General features: G+C 42.6%; 1 protein-coding gene across 1 annotated transcript in view; it reads right to left on the bottom strand.

Moving 5' to 3' along the window:
• Positions 1-20290, bottom strand: part of tln1 (talin 1) — a 152722-nt gene that overhangs the window by 4533 nt on the left and 127899 nt on the right. The window contains exons 48-56 of the mRNA XM_060908652.1: positions 17589-17705; positions 16853-17038; positions 15071-15178; positions 11824-11929; positions 9191-9315; positions 8480-8605; positions 8248-8310; positions 7560-7742; positions 1656-1781 (exon numbers count right to left, since the gene is read on the bottom strand). Of these exons, the coding sequence (XP_060764635.1) occupies positions 1656-1781; positions 7560-7742; positions 8248-8310; positions 8480-8605; positions 9191-9315; positions 11824-11929; positions 15071-15178; positions 16853-17038; positions 17589-17705 (1140 nt within the window). The remainder of the gene's footprint in view (positions 1-1655; positions 1782-7559; positions 7743-8247; positions 8311-8479; positions 8606-9190; positions 9316-11823; positions 11930-15070; positions 15179-16852; positions 17039-17588; positions 17706-20290) is intronic.

Genomic DNA, 20290 nt, shown 5'->3' with positions numbered 1-20290 from the left:
GAGCCTGCGCGGTATAATTGTGAGCATCAAAAACGATTAAACTTTTTCACCATCCAAAGTTTACCACATTTTAACGATATGACTGAGTAAAATCTCCATAAATTTAAGATTGAAAATTTAAGACCACGGGGTTTGAAATTTAAGACAATTTAAGACTTTTTAATGGCCTTATTTTAGGAAAATTAAATTTAAGACTTTTTAAGGACCCGCGGCCACCCTGGAATAGATCTGTGTATGCATAGTGCAGCCTCTTTCTCTTTTTTCTGAATATTTTATGAGCCATTTTAATGTTTTAAAAATTTAATGATGCCGATTTAAAAAAAAAAAATTAATGCCGCAATTCAGCTACACATGCGTGGAATGGGAAACCCTTTGGTATTAATTTCTAATAGTGCTTTTATAGTGTGAAAATCAATGACCGCTCACATCAGTGGACAGTTTGGGTCCAGAGAAATTATGATTTCCAACACTGAGGGCATAATCTTACTTAAAGGAACAGTCCACCGTACTTCCATAATGAAATATGCTCTTATCTGAATTGAGACGAGCTGCTCCGTACCTCTCCGAGCTTTGCGCGACCTCCCAGTCAGTCAGACGCGCTGTCACTCCTGTTAGCAATGTAGCTAGGCTCAGCATGGCCAATGGTATTTTTTGGGGCTGTAGTTAGATGCGACCAAACTCTTCCGCGTTTTTCCTGTTTACATAGGTTTATATGACCAGTGATATGAAACAAGTTCAGTTACACAAATTGAAACGTGGCGATTTTCTATGCTATGGAAAGTCCGCACTATAATGACAGGCGTACTAACACCTTCTGCGCGCTTCGGCAGTGCATTGATACGGAGCTCAGATATCAATGCGCTGCCGAAGCGCGCAGAAGGTGTTAGTACGCCTGTCATTATAGTGCGGACTTTCCATAGCATAGAAAATTGCCACGTTTCAATTTGTGTAACTGAACTTGTTTCATGTCACTGGTCATATAAACCTATGTAAACAGGAAAAACGCGGAAGAGTTTGGTCACATCTAACTACAGCCCCAAAAAATACCATTGGCCATACTGAGCCTAGCTACATTGCTAACAGGAGTGACAGCGCGTCTGACTGCGTCTGACTGACTGGGAGGTCGCGCAAAGCTCGGAGAGGTACGGAGCAGCTCGTCTCAATTCAGATAAGAGCATATTTCATTATGGAAGTACGGCGGACTGTTCCTTTAAGGATGGTGGGGCAATACCTGTTATTATCCGCAGTTTCTCCCCAAAATGTGTCTATTGGCAAAAAAACCCAAGATGTCGAAAGCACTTGAAATTTCAGGTTCTGCATTTGGGCAGATTATTTTCCTCTAGAATTTGGGTCACAAATGTGACTGACTGAAGGGGGAAAAAAAAAAAGTGCGCTGCAAGTGCCGATAATTTACTCAGAGCTTGCAACTAAGGTGGCATTCCAGTCTCTTAACCACACACTATGAAAAATGAGATAAGTTGTAACCACAAAAGCATTCCCACATTTTGCACTGGGGGGGGGAGGGGGGGGGGGGGGGGGGGAGAGAGAGAGAGATGTACACATACAAGTGACACACATACTAACGTCTTCATAACATTACTAAGTAAGGGCCCAACTCAGTTCAAACAGGTGTTGCTGTCTTTTCTTTGTCTTACCTGAGCGATGCCGCCCACCATCCTGCTCTTCACCATTACAGCCTGGTCATCCTGGGCATCGAAAGCAGCCTTCTGAGCCGCCTTCACTAGATTATCTGAAGCCTTCTTAACAGCGTTACCAGCAGCCTGGAGAAGCAGAAAGCAGCAAGAATGTTTCAAACTTTTCATGACATCCTAGTTCAGTAATTAACAGCAACACAGAGCTCTCTCGGTGTTCAATCTGTGATACAGCATAGAGTTCTGCCATATCAATGTTTCTTATGCAGGTTTATGATTCAGTGTATTATGCTCTTACAACACTGATGGAAATGTCGCCGATTAGTGGCCATACATTAACGCATGCTCTGTTAGACATTTCTAAATCAAGGTCCTTAATGTCACATACAAATGACATACATGTGATATAACGTAATGAAAAGTTTTTCCCTTAGTTACTCGTCCCACATCGTAATAACATACAACCCCCCCCCCCCAAAAAAAAGAAGAATTAAATGAAGTGCAATATGAATGTGCAAAATATAAGAACAAACAAACTAAGATAAAAGTTGAATTGGGCAAAATATACAATCCTATGCGGTGCGCAAATTCAAGAACATATTTTGAAGCCTCGATCCCAAAGCTAACCAAAGATCAGACACTTTAGCTAAAGTTGAGCCGACTATGAACCTAACTGCTGTGTTAGTTTATCATACATTCTCAAACATGCATGATTGGGAAATGCAGGCCCTCTTGAAAAGATTGTGGTGAACCCTAACACTGCTCCTGAGATGGCTTTAAAAGGCAATGCAGAGTGAATGAGTAGCTTGCTGATGATTCACTTGAAACAAAACACACATCTAAATGACTCCTCTGGCAGTTCTTCCTCAAACATTTTTTTTTCTTGTTTTGCCTTTTGAGGCAGTGATGGCAAAAGATGTCTTGCTTGCTTAGAAGATATTTAATGCTCTGCCTGTACAAGTGTCACTGCTTTAAATTTGTCCTCTTACCCAATGCTAGGATTAGAATAGCCAGGATATGAGCCATGATCTCACTTTGTTGCCTGGGCATGGCATCGTCAGACGGAGGAGGAGAAGGAGCAGCTTTTGTTTGGTCACATATACATTACAGCACAGTGAAATTATTTTCCTTCACATATCCCAGCTTGTTAGGAAGCTGGGGTCAGAACACAGGGTCAGCCAGGATACAGTGCCCCTGGAGCAGAGAGAGGGCTAAGTGCTTTGCTCACAGGCCCAGGAGTGCCAGCTTGGCAGTGCTGGGGCTTGAACCCATGACCCTTCTAATCAGTAACCCAGAGCCTTAATTACTGAGCAGAGAATGGACAGATGTGCGTTTTGATATTAACATCAGCGCACAGTATATTACTGGTAAGAGGCCCACTCATTTGAATATTTAAAGCAGCTCTGACATAAGGCAGAACCGGTTTGCCAGTGTGTGAGACAAGGCTTGTGTCCTTCCTTGGTATCCAGATTTCTTTATTTCTGGTGCTAAAATGTCCAGACACCCGATGACTTTGGACTGATAGAAAAAGAGCAGCTTCTCATCACAGTAGTCAACAGATTTTGATTTGTCTGTGCTGAAGAAAGTATGAGTGATCTAGAAATAAAAGTCCTCTTCCGCCTAGGAGATTCTGCCTCACAGATCCGGGAACGACGATCACAGACACTTAGCGGTTCAGATGTTTCTCAGTTTAATGAAGGACAAACATGAGTATATATCCATATTCAAGAGCGTGGTGTAGCAGTACAATTTGAAAAATGTAATGTAAGGAAGCAGAGTTGGCCGAGTGTGATAGGGTGGTTTCAATGGGTAATGGAAAATTACCGAGTAGGAGAGTGTTATGAAAAACAGAGAGCAGATGTGCGAGCAGACATAAGTTTCAAGAATTTAACTGAAAAGTAGCCAAAACAAGTTACAAGCATGCCAAACAAATCTATATCAGTAGTGTATAGGTCATTTTTAATAGCAACTTTTCATCCTACTGCCACAGTTACGGTACCACAAACGGATCAAGGACAAATATGTCTAGAGTTTGACATGTTACTTGTTCAGAGAACAAGTCCTAACACACTTTGTGGAACTATTTCAACCTTCTGTTTATTCACTCTAGTATGTATTTACATTATCTCTGTCAAGAATGAAGAAATGTTAATAAAACAAGAGTGAATTAACAAAACACATGAATATGGAAGATGTCTGCAAGCTGTCACTTAAACAAATTTCTGAATTCCCTTCTCTTTGTGGGGAAAATGATAAAATACTCCAAGTAAATAAACCGCTTTACGGATGGCACATATTACACACGTTAATTCTTCATATCTTCTACTTGGTAGAAAGACTCCTATGAGAAACATCTTGGTGCATCAGCAATGCTAAAAAGACTCAACAGGATTCAACTGTAGGCACTTGATTATCCCTAAATCTCAGTGAGAAAATCCTTGGGCCACATATACGAGCAGGGTACAGCTGCCGCTACAGATTCAGCAGGGCCAAGACTCTGCTGATTGAACGGGAGAACTTGAGACGCCATAGAAGTGCCACAGTCTTAAACGGATGAGGCTATTTGCAGACTCCCAGCAGGCTTGTTATTAATACAAGTGATAATTAATTGAGGAAAAGCTAATGGTTGGATGAATGCTTGAGACAAAAATAGGCTAAGAACCATTAAATGTGCAATTGTTCTAGTTAAACACTACATAAACATACTTGCTTAAACAGTGCAATATATAAGAGTGACTGTCCATGCACTTCATTTTTTAATCTAAAGAAGAAAAAAAATCCTCAAAGCTAATAGTACAAAACTGCTAGCGAATCCATGCTGAGGCATCCCAGAGAAAACAACTGACCCGGAGAATGTGTATAATGGGGCTAAACATAGAATGACCTAAGCGTAATGGGACAGTTGGACATGGATGGGAATGCCATGTAAGCCTAGAAGGAGAGACCAGGGATTATTCCTGGCTCCAGATGTGCCTCTAGTAATGCACATACTTTGTTATATGGATTTGGGGGGGGAGCCGTGAGCCATCCCTTCTTAGCAGATGTCGATATCAGTGCAGCAGAGATGTAATAAAAACATGACACAAATGGAAGGGAAGGATAAGGAAAAACCAGAGAAAGAAATAGAGACAGAGAAATAATAAACGGAGAACAATGTGCATAATACAAGACTTTAAAAGTGTCACCCTGCATCCAAAATTGCTCACTACTCACTATATAGGGAACTACTATATAAAGGACTATATAGTGAGCCCACTGGTAAGATGAAGAGGAGAAAAGAAAAGAACCCCCCCCGCTTTCAGACACTAGTCCGTCACACTGGCATTTACGTCATTACTGTCGCCAAGGCCGGATTAACTATATGGGCCTGCGGCACAGTGCCCAGGGGCACTAACCACTCACAGCCAGTGGGGGGGCACCACATGACAGAAACTTTAAAAATATTTTTCGTGAATGTTTGTACGCTTAAAATGGTTATACACTTGACATTGTTAAATAGTCATATATACTAAGTAACTTTAAAAACGCACAATGGAATTCAACACGATATATCACTTTAGATCCATGCATATATTTGAAATTTATGATATTGTATGTAATGCACACACATCTTGAAACATCGATAAAGGACATTTATTGTCAAACTCAAGAATTAATTCACAAAAAAATTCAAAGTGACAGCTGGTCCATGTTCGGACCGTCATGCTGGAGATTCTGGGTCTGTGTCGTCCAGGGGTCTCAGCAGCAGTGACTGAGGGTGTCAGGAATCTGTCACGGAGGTGAGCTAGCCTGATGTGCTGATCCTGAACTGGCGTCGTGACTCGAGGCTGACCAGGGCGTGGACGATCCCTGGTGCTCCCTGTCTGTCTGTAACGCTGACTCAAACGGGAAATGGTCGAATGATGAACACCGAAGTGCCGGGCGACCTCCGTCTGTGTACTTCCGGCACGCAACATCCCGATGGCCTGTTCACGTTGATTTTGGCTTAGGCGTGGCATCTTCAATAATGACAATTTTCCCATCATTTCCCCCGGGTATTTATAGGCAAGATTGTGTGTGTACAGTGTATGCAAAATTTGTTTGAAAATTAAAGCCTGTCCATGTCATTGACTACCCGAGTCATATTGTACGTTATTGAGTACAACTCCCTTAAATTCTGATTTGAGCACAGATTTGGAACTTATTCGGGCGGAACGAAGTTATTTTTCCATTGTGATGTATTTCTTTTCTTCTTGAGATAAACTCAGCACGAATTCAGCAAGTTTTATCAATGTGCGTTTTTAAAGTTACTTAGTGTATAATTCATTATGAACACTAATTTCATAAGAACAACAACAATAATCATAATTCTGAGCAAGAGTGGCCTATGTGACCATTAACCCCCCTTTCCTCAACCTGTCAGTTGAGCCAGTCCACCTACGGTATCATTTTTTTAAAAACTGCGGTAGAAATGAAAAATGGACAGACATCAATTGAGTGGTTGTGCGAAGAGAAAATTAAAAAAAGAGAAAGACTCCAGGCGTGTAGCTGCAATTAAAAGTGTTCCAGTGTTAGATCGTTTTTTTAATAAAAACATCGACAACTGCTGTCACTACCAGCGCTGAAGCCGGGGAGGAGGATATGTGCGAAGCCACTTTAAGCCAGGTAGAGATCAGTTCACACCATGGTGACGAGAAGGAAGACGAGGGCATTATGGATGTCAACCCAGCGCAGCCGACGCCAGGAGAACACTTTTCTATTTCAACTGATCCTGCGCTATGGGGAGAACATGTCTAGGTTCATACAGAACAGATACTCTTTGAATTGATACACATATGTACACTGTACATCTGAATATGCCATACTGGATGTTATTTGAATTTATATTTCGAATTGAGACATTTGAATATGTTGCCTAGATCGATGCTATTTTAATTGATACACATTTTGAATTGACACATTTGAATAGGCTGTATTGTATATAGATGGATGCTGTTCGAATTGATACACATTTTGAACTGAGACATTTTAATATGGATAGAATAGAGTATGGATGCTTTGAAGATTTTTTTTGAGACATACAGATATATGCTGCTCTTTTTTGAATAAGACATTTCAATATGCCTACATGCATATCGTTGTTTTCAGTGAATTTGATGGGCTGATGTAGCCTACTTAATAAATGTTCAATGAGGAAGAATGACCTTGTTTATGTGTACTATTGTTTATAGATATGCTACTATTTTTGACAGCAAAGGGCAAGGTTTGTGTGTGCAGGAGGTTACTGAACGCGTGCGCGCAGGGTGGTGGTGGTGGTGGGGTACTTGAGGTATAGTGCCCAGGGGCACCGCATTGGCTTAATACGGCACTGACTGTCGCACAATTAAAACATGCTAGATCAGGCAGCTGGTGGGTTTTCAAAATAATAAATACATGCATGTATTTTTGTGATAAATCCAGATTATACTGAGCGCATTTCCCACATTAATCAATACAAAGTACCTGCATCTTTCAGTTCTTTTACATCAAAGCTGAATACTTTCTTCTTTGCCGCTGCCTTTTATTAAATCAAATTTGAGACTTTTAATTTGATTTCTTTCAGCGCAACCAAAACGCATAATGGGATATATTGCTTGGTTAGTGACCACTGGGTGTACACTACTTTTCGTGATGCACTGTGGGATACTTTGAGTGCACTATATAGGGTGCAATCCTCCTCACTATTGTTTCGGACACCACTACAAAATGGCGTCCTCACTATATAGTGCCCTATATAGTAAGTAAGGAGTGATTTTGGACACAGGATCAGTGACTGAGCTGGTTTTCTCCTAAGCTTTGGCTTTTCCACTGCTTCCTGAGTGTCCTAGGTTATTGCTCCTCTGTTCATACTCTCAACTCATTTCACCTTTACCAACATCCCCAACTGACCTGCAGTCTCTTCATGGTTTGTGAGTCCTGATCAGCCTTGACCTTGCAGGCCACAAGCAGCTGAGCTGTGGAGGCAGCCACCTGTTTGGCTGAAGAAATGAGCTTCTCCTCACTAGCATGGCCCTGTACTGCCGAGTTCGCTGCCTCGCACAGGTTATTGGTTGCCGCAGCGACCATGCGGGCCTGGAAAGGGGAAGGAAAAAAAAATGGTTACATCAACCCATCAGCTTAGATATTTAAATTTTAATTGATCTTTCATCTATCTGCCGACTGTGAATATCAGGTAAAATATAATGCCATGCAATACCGTTTTCCCAGATAAGAAAGAAGGATTTGCAATTTGAATATAAGCTGGGTTTCTTCATGATAGCAAAAGTCAGAGACAACGATTAAGTGAGAAGAATCTGTTTAACAAGTTCGTATTCAATATACAGGAAAAAAAAACCACGGTCTTTACAATAAGGTTTGTATGACAAATAGTTGTTAACATAATGTTAAGTGCCGACTGGAATCATCTCTTCTTTATGAAGGGAACCTTTTCAAATATACAATAAGCTTGTCCAAGTTTCCAATTACGCAGACATGCTACTGTTTGTGTTACAAGGCTTTCAAACACCACCTGCCATCTCTGAAACTGATTACCCGAACTGTACGGAAAAGGCATTTATCCAGTCTAAACAGTACTTACAGCTGAAATGAGACCCTGAGACCACTGTCCATCATCGACTGCGTTTGCTGGGATGGCGCCGACCTGAGCAGAGGAGGCAAACACACAGATGTTAAACACAAAAATGTCCCCCCCCAAAACTTAGAATCTGATTAACAGCTGCTCATTTACTCCAAACACCACAATACTGTGTTAAAATGCACTGCCATTATATCTATTGCACAAAGCCTCAGTATATGAGCGGTGCTCTCACTTTGCCCTGGGCCACCAGCTCTCTCTGTGCGGCTGACGCCGCCTTCACCAGCGCACTGGTAGCTGCAGCGATAGACTTGGCTGCCTCCAAAATCTGCTCTTCAAAGTTCAGGCTCTCATCAGCCTCCTGTTCAAAAAACACAAGCCAACACTACCATCATTTCTGTCACATAGCAGGGATTCTAGTGGATTTTTTTTCAGCATGCTGGATGAAAAACAGCACAATGGCATCTCGGTTTGTATCTGACGGCATCGGGAATGAAAATGATTCATGGCATGATGCATATGAGAAATCAAGTTATGAAACACAGATTTTTATATTTCATACAATTTCAGGTTTACCTTTCTTCCCAGCGCAAACTGTTTGAAGTAAACAAGAACATGTGGACTTGTTGATTCCCAGAAAATTGCAGTTGCTTGTTCAGCATAAAGTATTAACAATATCAAAGCAAGGCAAAGCTCCTCTTCATCTGCCCAGGCTAATGTGTCATAGCTAACATAGCATAATGGTGTGGATCCAGCTAATAATGTGATATTAGATGTTTACCCTGGTCCATCATGTCAATTAAGGGATTGCTTTTCCCCACAGTAAGAGCAGCGTTAAATGTGGTAACCCAACAAGGCTGAAACCCAACTATGGAACAGTTAAGCCTGTAGCAGGTGGCTGGCATGGGTGTGACAGAACTGAAGGTGGCGGAAAAAGCCCGCTCACCTTGGGCTTGGCTCGTGGTTTCAGCTGCTCCAGTTTCTTGGCGGCGGCTTCGATGGCAGCCGCTGCACCCAGCAGCTCGTTTTCTGCGATGACTGTAGGATCCTCGGGGTCCACCCATTCAGTGCCTGCCAGATAAACAGAAACGTAGACTATTAAAGTAATGCTGAATATGGAATTACCTATTTAAAAAAAAAAAAGTTTGTAGCTAGGTCAGATACACCATTTTAGTTATTTTGTGATATTATATTAGAGACATATCTGTGAAGATACTCAGTCATCCAGGTACATAGTAATCTGTTTCTACGCACTTTGGGATGAGTTCCCTTCGACTAGTGCGGGAGTATGAGAGGATTTCCAGAAAACTGGCAGACATCTTAACCAGAGAGGATCGTTCATTTTTGTCAACCTGGAACGACCATCACTGAACAGAGGTGGGTGTCTATGACATCTATCAGCCACCTACAATGCAGCCATCAGCATTCTGATTCGGATTCTATTATGATCCATGAGAGGATAAATACTTGATACTCCCTATTAGACAGACAGAACTGAGGATGCCTTTCGGACGAGAGGCGAAACGTCTTCAAGACTTTTCAAGCAAGTCCAGTTGCTCTCTTCTACCAACCACAGATTATTATATTAGAGCTTTACATACACATACTATCTCTCTCATATATATATATATATATATATATATATATAATGGATTTTAGAGAAGTACAGATGGTTAGAAAGCGCTATATTGAGGTATTTCACCCACGTGACCAAGTCATGTGATGCATCGTGAGGCTGCCATTTTGGACGTCATGGCTCGAATCAGTTTGAATGCGAGGAAGGCGACAAATGAAAAACATAAAAGAAAAAGGAGCGAGATGCAGAAAACACCTTCACTATCCAGCGACGTAGGGCATTTACAGGGCGAGCAGAGGGAGAGGTATTTGCAAAAATTGAGGTTAGCAGGCTTAGAGAACGACGTTTACCTGCTTCCACCAGGATTGCTCACTGACGTACAGAAATACAGGAAGCCCTCGTCTTTACCTGACTTCGGCCCACATGATCTGTATACCTATGTCATTAAAAACCCATCGCCATACACAGGTATTGATCTGAAAGCGTATAAGAGTTTGGATGCCTACAAATATTTTGTGTCAGGCTGGGTAACATGCCTACATCAGCGGGTCGTCCCTGGAGCCGGTGGTCGCCATCTTATTACAGCTAAGGTTTGTTCACATTTTCATTTACTTTCGGTCCTCAGGATAAACAAAATGTTATTAAATGTCATTGAAATAACTTCTTAGTCTGTTGAGACATGGCCCGTTATAAATTTGCTGTTACCAGGCAATGACCAAGAACTGTATTATTAGGGTCGGTGTCTGTGTTGTAGCAGTGTACTAGCAGCTAGCTGTTAGCACTAGCCACTACTGTTAGCACTACTACTAGTATGTTACTGTAGCAATGTTTACGTTCAGTCATTTGGATGACTGTTAAAACCTTTCAGTCTCAAGTTTTTCCTTTACTGTATTTACTAGTTTACTGTAATTATGATCGGGCAGCTATTTACACCGGATCCAGTGTAAATAGCTGCCGGAGCCAACGTCCGAGGTTCCGGAGCGCGCTCCGGCTTGCTCATTAAGCCCTGTTTGTAGGACATTACCTCTGATCAGTGTTGCCAGATTGGCGGTTTTACGTTCATTTTGGCGGGTTTTGAACATATTTTGGGCTGGAAAACGTCAGCAATATCTGGCAACACTGCCTCTGATCTGTCCTACAGTCTACAAACAGCAAAGGAACACAACGTTAGCTAGCGCGCTAGCTCATTAAACTAGTAAATACAGTAAAGGAAAAACTTGAGACTGAAAGGTTTTAACAGTCATCCAAATGACTGAACGTAAACATTGCTACAGTAACATAGCGACTATGTTGTTGACATTAGCTAGCTTGACGTTCAAAATGTGACGTCAGGTGAAATACCTCAATAGAGTCATATATAGCATGCAACTTTGTGCTGCTTTCTTTAGACAGTGTTTTATGCCCAATGACTTACTGTGACTGCTGAACTACTTGGTGTCCTATCATGTTTTACCCAATCTGACATCAAGTTTAGAAGTTACAACTTGAAAGAGAATGGAGGAATCAGCACCAATTACAAATCTCCAATCCACTATCACACACATACATGCAACACCTGCCAACTACCCTTGAAGACTAACACTGCATCTGTTACACTGAGACCTGTTTATTAGCACCATGACTGAGCTGTGAGTTTGTTTCTGTGAAAAAGAAAAAGAGGGTTGACTGTGTGAACCACAGTCAGGAACAACTCACGGTATGGAAGGACAGCAGTGCTAAACGTCTGACTATGCAGAGGTTTAATTTGATTAACACAAACTTGGGTATAATCCCACCATGTTCCCTTGAAGATGCCATATGTACACGGTCAGTGGATTTGGGGAATGTATGTTGCTTTGCTAAACCCAAGTCAGGCAATAAAATCCCACACATGGTTAATGTGGTGCGACAGGAGCCATCACAGCTAACCTTGTGAGAACACCTGGCTCTGTGTGTGTGTGAGAACACCAAGAATGGGTTTGCAGTGCATCGTGGTAGCTACAGACATGTTTTTGAATCAGCACCTTTCATGGCTTCAGCTGCCTGGATGAGCTCAGTGACGGAGCCAGCCACCCGCTTGGAGAAGGTTGCCAGCTGCTGCTTCAGGTCGTGAGTGGGCTTTTGAATAATCTAAAGAAATATGAAGAAACAAGTGAGGAAATGGACAACACCATTTTCTGCATTAGGGGAGAATAATAAAGAACCTATTAGTGGCAGAATGTTTAGTAATACAGTGTGTGACTTTCTTAAAAATAAATGTCATAATAATTAAAAAAAAAATTCCATGCACATACTGACTTCATAACTTCCTACTATTTTCGTGTGTGTGTGTGTGTGTGTGTGTGTGAGAGAGAGACCTCAGGCCAAGTTTACATTAGACCGTATCTGTCTCATTTTCTTCGCGGATGCACTGTCCGTTTACATTGAAACGCCTGGAAACGCCGGGAAACGGGAATCCGCCAGGGTCCACGTATTCAATCTAGATCATGTCTGGTCCGGTGCTGTGTAAACATTGAGAATACGCGGATACGCTTGTGCTGAGCTCTAGCTGGCGTCGTCATTGGACAACGTCACTGTGACATCCACCTTCCTGATTCGCTGGCGTTGGTCATGTGACGCGACTGCTGAAAAACGGCGCGGACTTCCGCCTTGTATCACCTTTCATTAAAGAGTATAAAAGTATGAAAATACTGCAAATACTGATGCAAATACTGCCCATTGTGTAGTTATGATTGTCTTTAGGCTTGCCATCCTTCCACTTGCAAGTGGTAAGTGATATGCGCTGGGATCACACACACAGCGGCTCAGTCCCGAATCGTGGCTCGTGCACTTCACTCGCGCGTTCTGTGAGCTGCGCAGGGCCGGAGTGCGCACCCTCCAGAGGGCACTCGCTGTTCAGGGCGGAGTGATTTGGAGCGCAGGATGCCTGCGGAGCCGAGCGTATCCGTGTATTGGTGTTGCTGTGTGCACGCAAATCGTGTATTGGTGTTGCTGTGTGCACACTAATCGTTTTAAAAACGTTAATCTGATGATCCGCTGATACGGTCTAATGTAAACATGGGCTCAGAGTGTCCTAGAGTTGCGCTGGTGAGTGTATAATAGGTGTTTGCCATTAGTTTAGCAGCTATGAGGGCTGGCAAGCATGTCATTCTCTGCCCATTCAAATACAGCATTAAGAAAAGCCTAAGCCCCAGCAACACACACAAACACACTGAGTAATTAAATCAAAATAAGACACTTTTCCTGACAATAGAGGTACCATCCCATGCGCGCGCACATTCTTAAATCCACACATTAAAATGTTCACCTACCAGAGATTCTGAATGGTTTCTAATGTACTGAGGCATTTCAATTCTGATACCATCATCCCATTCAGGTGCGTGGTTAATTTGTTATGAACACGCGCCGAATCCATGCAAGTAATTTTCATTCAATAATTCATTGCATGTGTAACCCTACATCACATGATCTATAACTAACTATTGCGAAATAACCTTAGGGTTTATAGCCTGAATATTAAGATTAAAACATGATGTAGCGTTACGCAATCATGTTTTTACCCCATTTATCTTTTTTGAGAGATGCAAAGATTTATAAAACAGTTTCAATGTCTAATATTAAAACTACTAATCTAGCACATCTTTTCCTATGGTGTTTATTAGAATTTGATCATACTTCATTATTAAAAACTGACCCTGCAACAGCATATAGGTATGACACTCAAATGATGGCACATTAATCCCTACTCAGTCATGCATATTGTTCTCATTGAAAACAAACATTGTTGTTTTAAAATAGCAATACTCTCAAAATCTCAAGCCATGTGTGAGTGGACAAGAATATCTCTTGGGGTTAAAGGCTATTAATCTATTTGGATACAGAGACACACACACACACACACACACCAAAGGGCACACACTCGTGCAGATCAGTCAGCTCTACTCACCGGCTACCAGTCAACCCCCCCAACACACACACCCCAGTAGAATAGAATAGAAAAAAAAAAAGATTAAACGTGTCTGGTTAATACTACTCGCAAATGCAAGTTATTTGATATGTGCCACGAATAATTAGCACTGGATTCAATGTTTGGTAACTTGTCCAGCACCAGAACTTAATATACACAGGAAAACAGATACAGTCTACAACACTTCTAGCTTTTCCACTTGACTGAGTGCGAAAGCCGTTTTTGAACCCTGGTATGATCCAGAACATCTCTGCTCTACCTTAAAAATTGATTTGGACTTCACCCTGAGTGCGGATCTCATCTCATCTCATCTCATTATCTCTAGCCGCTTTATCCTTCTACAGGGTCGCAGGCAAGCTGGAGCCTATCCCAGCCGACTACGGGCGAAAGGCGGGGTACACCCTGGACAAGTCGCCAGGTCATCACAGGGCTGACACATAGACACAGACAACCATTCACACTCACATTCACACCTACGGTCAATTTAGAGTCACCAGTTAACCTAACCTGCATGTCTTTGGACTGTGGGGGAAACCGGAGCACCCGGAGGAAACCCACGCGGACACGGGGAGAACATGCAAACTCCGCACAGAAAGGCCCTCGCCGGCCCCGGGGCTCGAACCCAGGACCTTCTTGCTGTGAGGCGACAGCGCTAACCACTACACCACCGTGCCGCCGAGTGCGGATCACATCATGTGTAAAACAGTAATCTAGTCCTGGGGTCAAGTGCCTAATAATGGGATGGGTTAACATGTTCATGACTTCCTGCTTGAAGATTCAGAATGATGTGGAAAGACTTCTTGTAATTTGTAGAATAAGTGCCTTCTAAGTAAAACTGCTCTGAATGAAAGGCTTTACCCGAGATACTGGCAAGTGTCCAGCAGAAATCACAGAGACATCAATTAAATAAATAACGCAATCAGTAAATGAACATTAATAAGAAAAATTGGGATGTACACAGAAAATTACGTAAATGATACAACTGTTGTGCTATCAATCCGCAGTTCAGAAGATTCTCATCTGCGTAAAAACAAGCCTGCAATAATGAGTCCCTGTTCAAATGAGTCTAGAATTAATCCTCGGTAGAGTCTTGAATTGTCAACCAAGCTGTGAAATGTATGATGCAATCAAACAATGAGAAAGCAATTGAAATAACAAGCAGCTCAATGTCAAATGACACTTCCGGTATTCCGCACATAGCCCTAATGACACTCCCAGAAGTCTTGAGACGTTTGTGCTTGTGTAACAGAGTAAGAGGATCTCCTTTAGTGCAGCAGCTGTAAACACTCTGGCCAATAACTTACCACAAGCACATGCTCCAGGAGACCCAAGTAGCCGGTGGCACACTCCGTTCCAAAGCGCAGGGCACGAGTCCGCACCTCCGGGCTTACCTCTGGGTGGTAAGCCGCTTGCTGCAGGGAGAGAGTAGAAAAATATTAAAGTAAACAGGACTAAAACTTCAAGCTGAGAGCTATGAGCTAGGCCAGGGGTTTTCAAAGTGTGGGAGAGTCAGCCCCCTCTCAGAGAGCAAATAAACAACAGCACCCCCCCTCACAATTTTTGTTGTTGCTATACTTAATGTTCCATTCGTATTTTTAAAAAAAATGGTTGTTGTACACTTTTTTTTTTCTTTTACACATTTTAAACATCTGTGCTTCTCTTTTTAAAACATTGTTTAACACATTTTAAACATCTCATAGCATCGTTAGCTAGCACCTCTTGGCAGACAACACACTGTGGCAGTGGAGCATCTTCAGATCCAGTCCATGAAAATCCAAACTTTAAATAATCGTGGTCATACTTCCTTCTTTTTTCAGTCCCCCTAGGATTTCGCGGGCCTTTTTTGTGATTGTTGCGGGCTAAAATGTCTGATGTTGCGGGGGGTTTTCCAAAAAATTGCGATGAAAGTTGCGGTGTTCTTTAGGTTTTTGTTGCGATTACATTGCGGGAGGAAGTGAAAGTTGCGAGAAATTGTTGCGATTTTCTTTTTTGGTGATTAAAATTGAGTGATATGTTAAATATTAAGTTATTACTGAAAAACTATTGATTAAAAAAAACAAAGACACTGAGAAATGGTCCTATAAACAACTTTACCAATATAAAAGATTACCAGGACTACAAAAATGCAGAAAAATAGGCTTTACTCATCCAAATGCACCTGTTGGTTCAAAAGTTAAAGTGCAGAGAACCTCACAGCACAACATGAAGTTACCTTAAAATATAATATAAATGCCTCAGCTTTCATGTAAGAAAAAAACTAATACTAGTACTGTGTGCAGGCAGTCTCTCCTGAAGACTAAATTAAACAATAATTATAAACTAATAAAATAAATGGCTCAGGCTTCATAGAAGAAAAAAAAAATTGAGCAGAATCTCACAGTATGATGCTGAAGCTGCCTAAACAATGGAAAATAAAATACCATTTTGGCAAAAATGTTGGCATCCATTAATTTCTTGTATTAAGTAAAAAAAATAAAGTGCACACAGTCCTTCACTGTAAACATAACACACTTTCAGTAACAGAATTTAAGCCTACAGAAACACTGACTCACACATGCAGTGTTGCCAGATACTGCTGACGTTTTCCAGTCCAAAATATGTTCAAAACCCGGCAAAATGCACTTAAAACCGCCCAATCTGGCAACACTGCGCGCATGCTGCTTCTCTTGAACGTATACACGGAAGCAAGACGGAAGGTAGTTTGTCGACGTCACCTCAAGACGACGCCAAAGATTGGTCAAATTTGCGGGAAGGTTGCGGTGATTGGATATAATTGCAACACTGCCCTGAATTTGCGGGGATTGGTTGAATTTGCAAATCGCAACATCGCGAAATCCTGGAGGGTCTGGTTTTTTGCTTGGCCCAGACTCTGTCGTCTCCTCACTCACTGTAGCTTTAGGTACTAAAAATCGGTCCATTTGTCTCTAGCAAAGGCTAGCTGAAGTTCACTAAATGTCCGCAATAGTAACTTATTCTGGTTTATGTTTCCTCACGTTGCGCCCCCCCAAAGAACTCTGGCGCCCCCCAGGGGAGGCGCGCCCCACACTTTGAAAAGCCCTGAGCTAGGCTGTAAGAGGCTGTGTCACCTTGCAGGAGTGCAGCATTTCAGCAATGGCTCTTCTGCTCAGGTTGGCAGTAGCGATGATGTCCTCTTGGCGACATGAGTTTCCAGCAGCCACTGCTTTGGCTGTGGCTTGTGTGATACCTTTGGTCATGCGAATAAACTCCTCAGGAGTAGCTGTCTTTGGAGGAGGCTCTGGACTGCTGAACACCTAAGAGATCACATGACACTGGGTCATCATAAACCATAACATCCCAGTGACAGTCAAAGCAGGAACTCTAAATCCTGAGGAGTCATTTAATGTAATTACATGTGTTTGTTTTTAGCATCATCATTCCACAGCTCTGTTGAATGCTCGATTCTAAATGATCACAAAGTGGTCATTAATTTTCTACAACAGCAGCTCTGACAACAGTTCTGGCTGTAATTCAAGTCACAGATTACATGCTCCAGATAATCCAAGGCTAATGATAAACAAATTGTAAGCACTAAGGGGACACAAAGGAAAGATGAACTCTACTGCTCCCACATGGATAATTATACTTTCTAATGCTGGCCAAGGATTGCTTTGGTATCATTAGGATTGAAACTTGGATCTCCTGAAATGGTTAATGTTTAAATGAGGAAAGTTTTAAAAAGCACAATTTCAGTTCAGCGACATCATCAGTTACCTTAAGATCACAGCTGTCCTGTTAGTAACTTTTAAATTGTTTTAGCCTGAGCTTAAATGAGTGAGAGGATAAAGTAAATGAGTTCCTCACAGCCAGCTCCTGTTTGATGTGCTCAATGGTGGCCTCCAGTGCCCTCGTGCCTTTAGTGGCCTCGTCCTCCACAGCCTTCACGGTCTTCAGCAGGGAGGTGACGTTTGTAACCATCACCTAATGACAGTAACCAATACTGCAATTTAGTGTGATGCAAATTTCCATATAATACAAGCATACGAGACAATTAAGGCACAAGGAGAATTTATTTACAAAAAAACAAAACAGAAGGTTCCTAATCTTTGAAGATCTTTCACCCTGTTCAGATCACTACTGACAAAAGGGGTATGTAATACAGGGTGCTGGTAGGGCAAGTTTGTATGTGTGTGTTTGCAATGGAGTAGGATTTAATTACCACCTCAGCTACTGACTAACACCAGTATACTGATTAATAACCATCACTCACAGTTACGAAAGACCTGCAAATGCACTTGAATAGGAAACTGGGGTCTGCATGCTTCTCTGACCTGCAGGTGTGTCACTCTCAAACATACGGTACCAGTTAAAAGTTTGGACATTTCATGTCTTAAAGCAATGACGGACTGTCATTTCTCTTTACTTAGTTGAGTGGTTCTTGACATAATAGGACATGTCGCAGTTCTAAACAAATCATGCAGTCCTCATCTGGAGACATTCATAAACTGCAAACCGTTTTATGCTCCGCGAGAGTTTTCCTCATTTATTCTGGTTGGAGTTTACATCCCCCCTCAGGCGTGAATTAATGAGGTGTTACAACACCTGGCTGACCAGATAAACAATGTGGAGGGGAAAAAAAAAAAAAACACCTGGACTCTTTGCTCATTGTTTTGGGGGACTTTAACATAGCAAACCTCAGCCATGAACTGCCAAAATATAAACAGCAAATTAAGTGTCCCACCAGGGACACCAACACTCTGGACCATTGTTAGGGCCTCTGCATGCTCTTGCGACAAGGCTTTCGCAGATAGCTTTTCGCAGACAGTTGTAATTTATCGTTGAGCGGGGAGTAATAGGCGTGCGCGATGTTATTCACCGCCACAACGCAAGGGGGCGCGAAGTCGTGAAATCGCTAGGAGTAGTTGGTGGGTGTGGTTAGTGGTGTGTTTATCCTCAGGTTACTTATAATGACTAGAATTGGAGTCGTATAGATGTACGTACTTCCTCACTTCCTCGATCAACCGCTCTTCGTGCTGCTCCATCTTCGCTCGTGTTTTTAAAAATGGCGGTAGTGAAAACAAACCAAACCAGGAAAGTAGGGAAGCGGAAGTGCGTGTACAGCGGATGTAGAGTGGACCAATCAGAGCCCTCGTCTGCGAGGACTGCGTTGTCAGCATAAATTGACCTTTACACTGTTTTAAAGGACTCGTACCACTCTGTCCCCATGCAGCCTTGGGACTATCTTATCCCGTCCTACAGGCAGAAGCTGAAATCTGCTAAGCCTGTAGTTAAGACGGTGAGGAGATGGTCCGATGAGGCCAAAGTGGAACTACAAGCCTGCTTTGACTGCACTGATTGGAGTGTTTTTGAGGGTGCAGCCTCAGACCTGCATGAACTGACTGATACTGTGACATCTTGCATCAGTTTTTGTGAGGATGTGTGCGCCCCTACCAAAACCTTCCACATATACAACAATAAACCCTGGTTCACTGCAAAACTCAGGTGGGGTTTACATTAGACCGTATCAGCGGATCATCAGATTAACGTTTTTAAAACGATTAGCGTGCACACAGCAACGTCAATACATGATTCGCGTGCACACAGCAACGCCAATACACGGATACGCTCGGCTCTGCAGGCATCCTGTGCTCCAAATCACTCCACCCTGAACAGCGAGTGCCCTCTGGAGGGTGCACACTCCGGCCCTGCGCAGCTCACAGAACGCGAGAGTGAAGCACACGAGCAGTGATTCGGGACTGAGCCGCTGTGTGTGTGATCTCAGTGCATATCGGGCATGCGCGTCACTTACCACTTGCAAGTGGAAGGATGGTAAGCCTAAAGACAATCATAACTACACAATGGGCAGTATTTGCATCAGTATTTTCATACTTTTATACTCTTTAATGAAAGGTGATACAAGGCGGAAGTCCGCGCCGTTTTTCAGCAGTTGCATCACATGACCAACGTCAGCGAATCAGGAAGGTGGATGTCACAGTGATGTTGTCCAATGACGACGCCAGCTAGAGCTCAGCACAGCGTATCCGCGTATTCTCAATGTTTACACAGCACCGGACCAGACACGATCTGGACTGAATACGTGGACCCTGGCGGATTCCCGTTTCCCGGCGTTTTAATGTAAACGGACAGTGCATCCGCGAAGAAAACGAGACAGATACGGTCTAATGTAAACTTGGCCTCAGGCAACTTCGTCAGAACAAAGAGGCCTACAAAAGTGGAGACAGAGTTCTGTATAATCAGACCAGAAACGATGGAGGTGAAAGCAGCTAAGAGGAGCTATGCTGATAAGATTAAAAACAGCCTTTCAGCAAACAATCCAACGTCAGTGTGAAGAGGCCTGCAGAACATTACTAACTATAGGAGACCATCCACCAACACTGCAGTGAACCATCAACTGGCTGACAAGCTGAATGTGTTTTACTGCAGATTCGACACATTCACACCTCTCTCCCCCCTCAGTCATTAAAGACCCATTTACGCCCCCTGCCATTCTGCCACCCCCCGCCTCTGACCCCCCACCAGCACTCAAGATCCGTGAAGAGGATGTC

Source organism: Neoarius graeffei, chromosome 25 (assembly GCF_027579695.1).
Source record: "Neoarius graeffei isolate fNeoGra1 chromosome 25, fNeoGra1.pri, whole genome shotgun sequence".
NCBI classification, from domain to species: domain Eukaryota; kingdom Metazoa; phylum Chordata; class Actinopteri; order Siluriformes; family Ariidae; genus Neoarius; species Neoarius graeffei.
The sequence above is the reverse complement of the archived record's forward strand: the minus strand, read 5'-3'. Positions and strand labels throughout refer to the sequence as shown.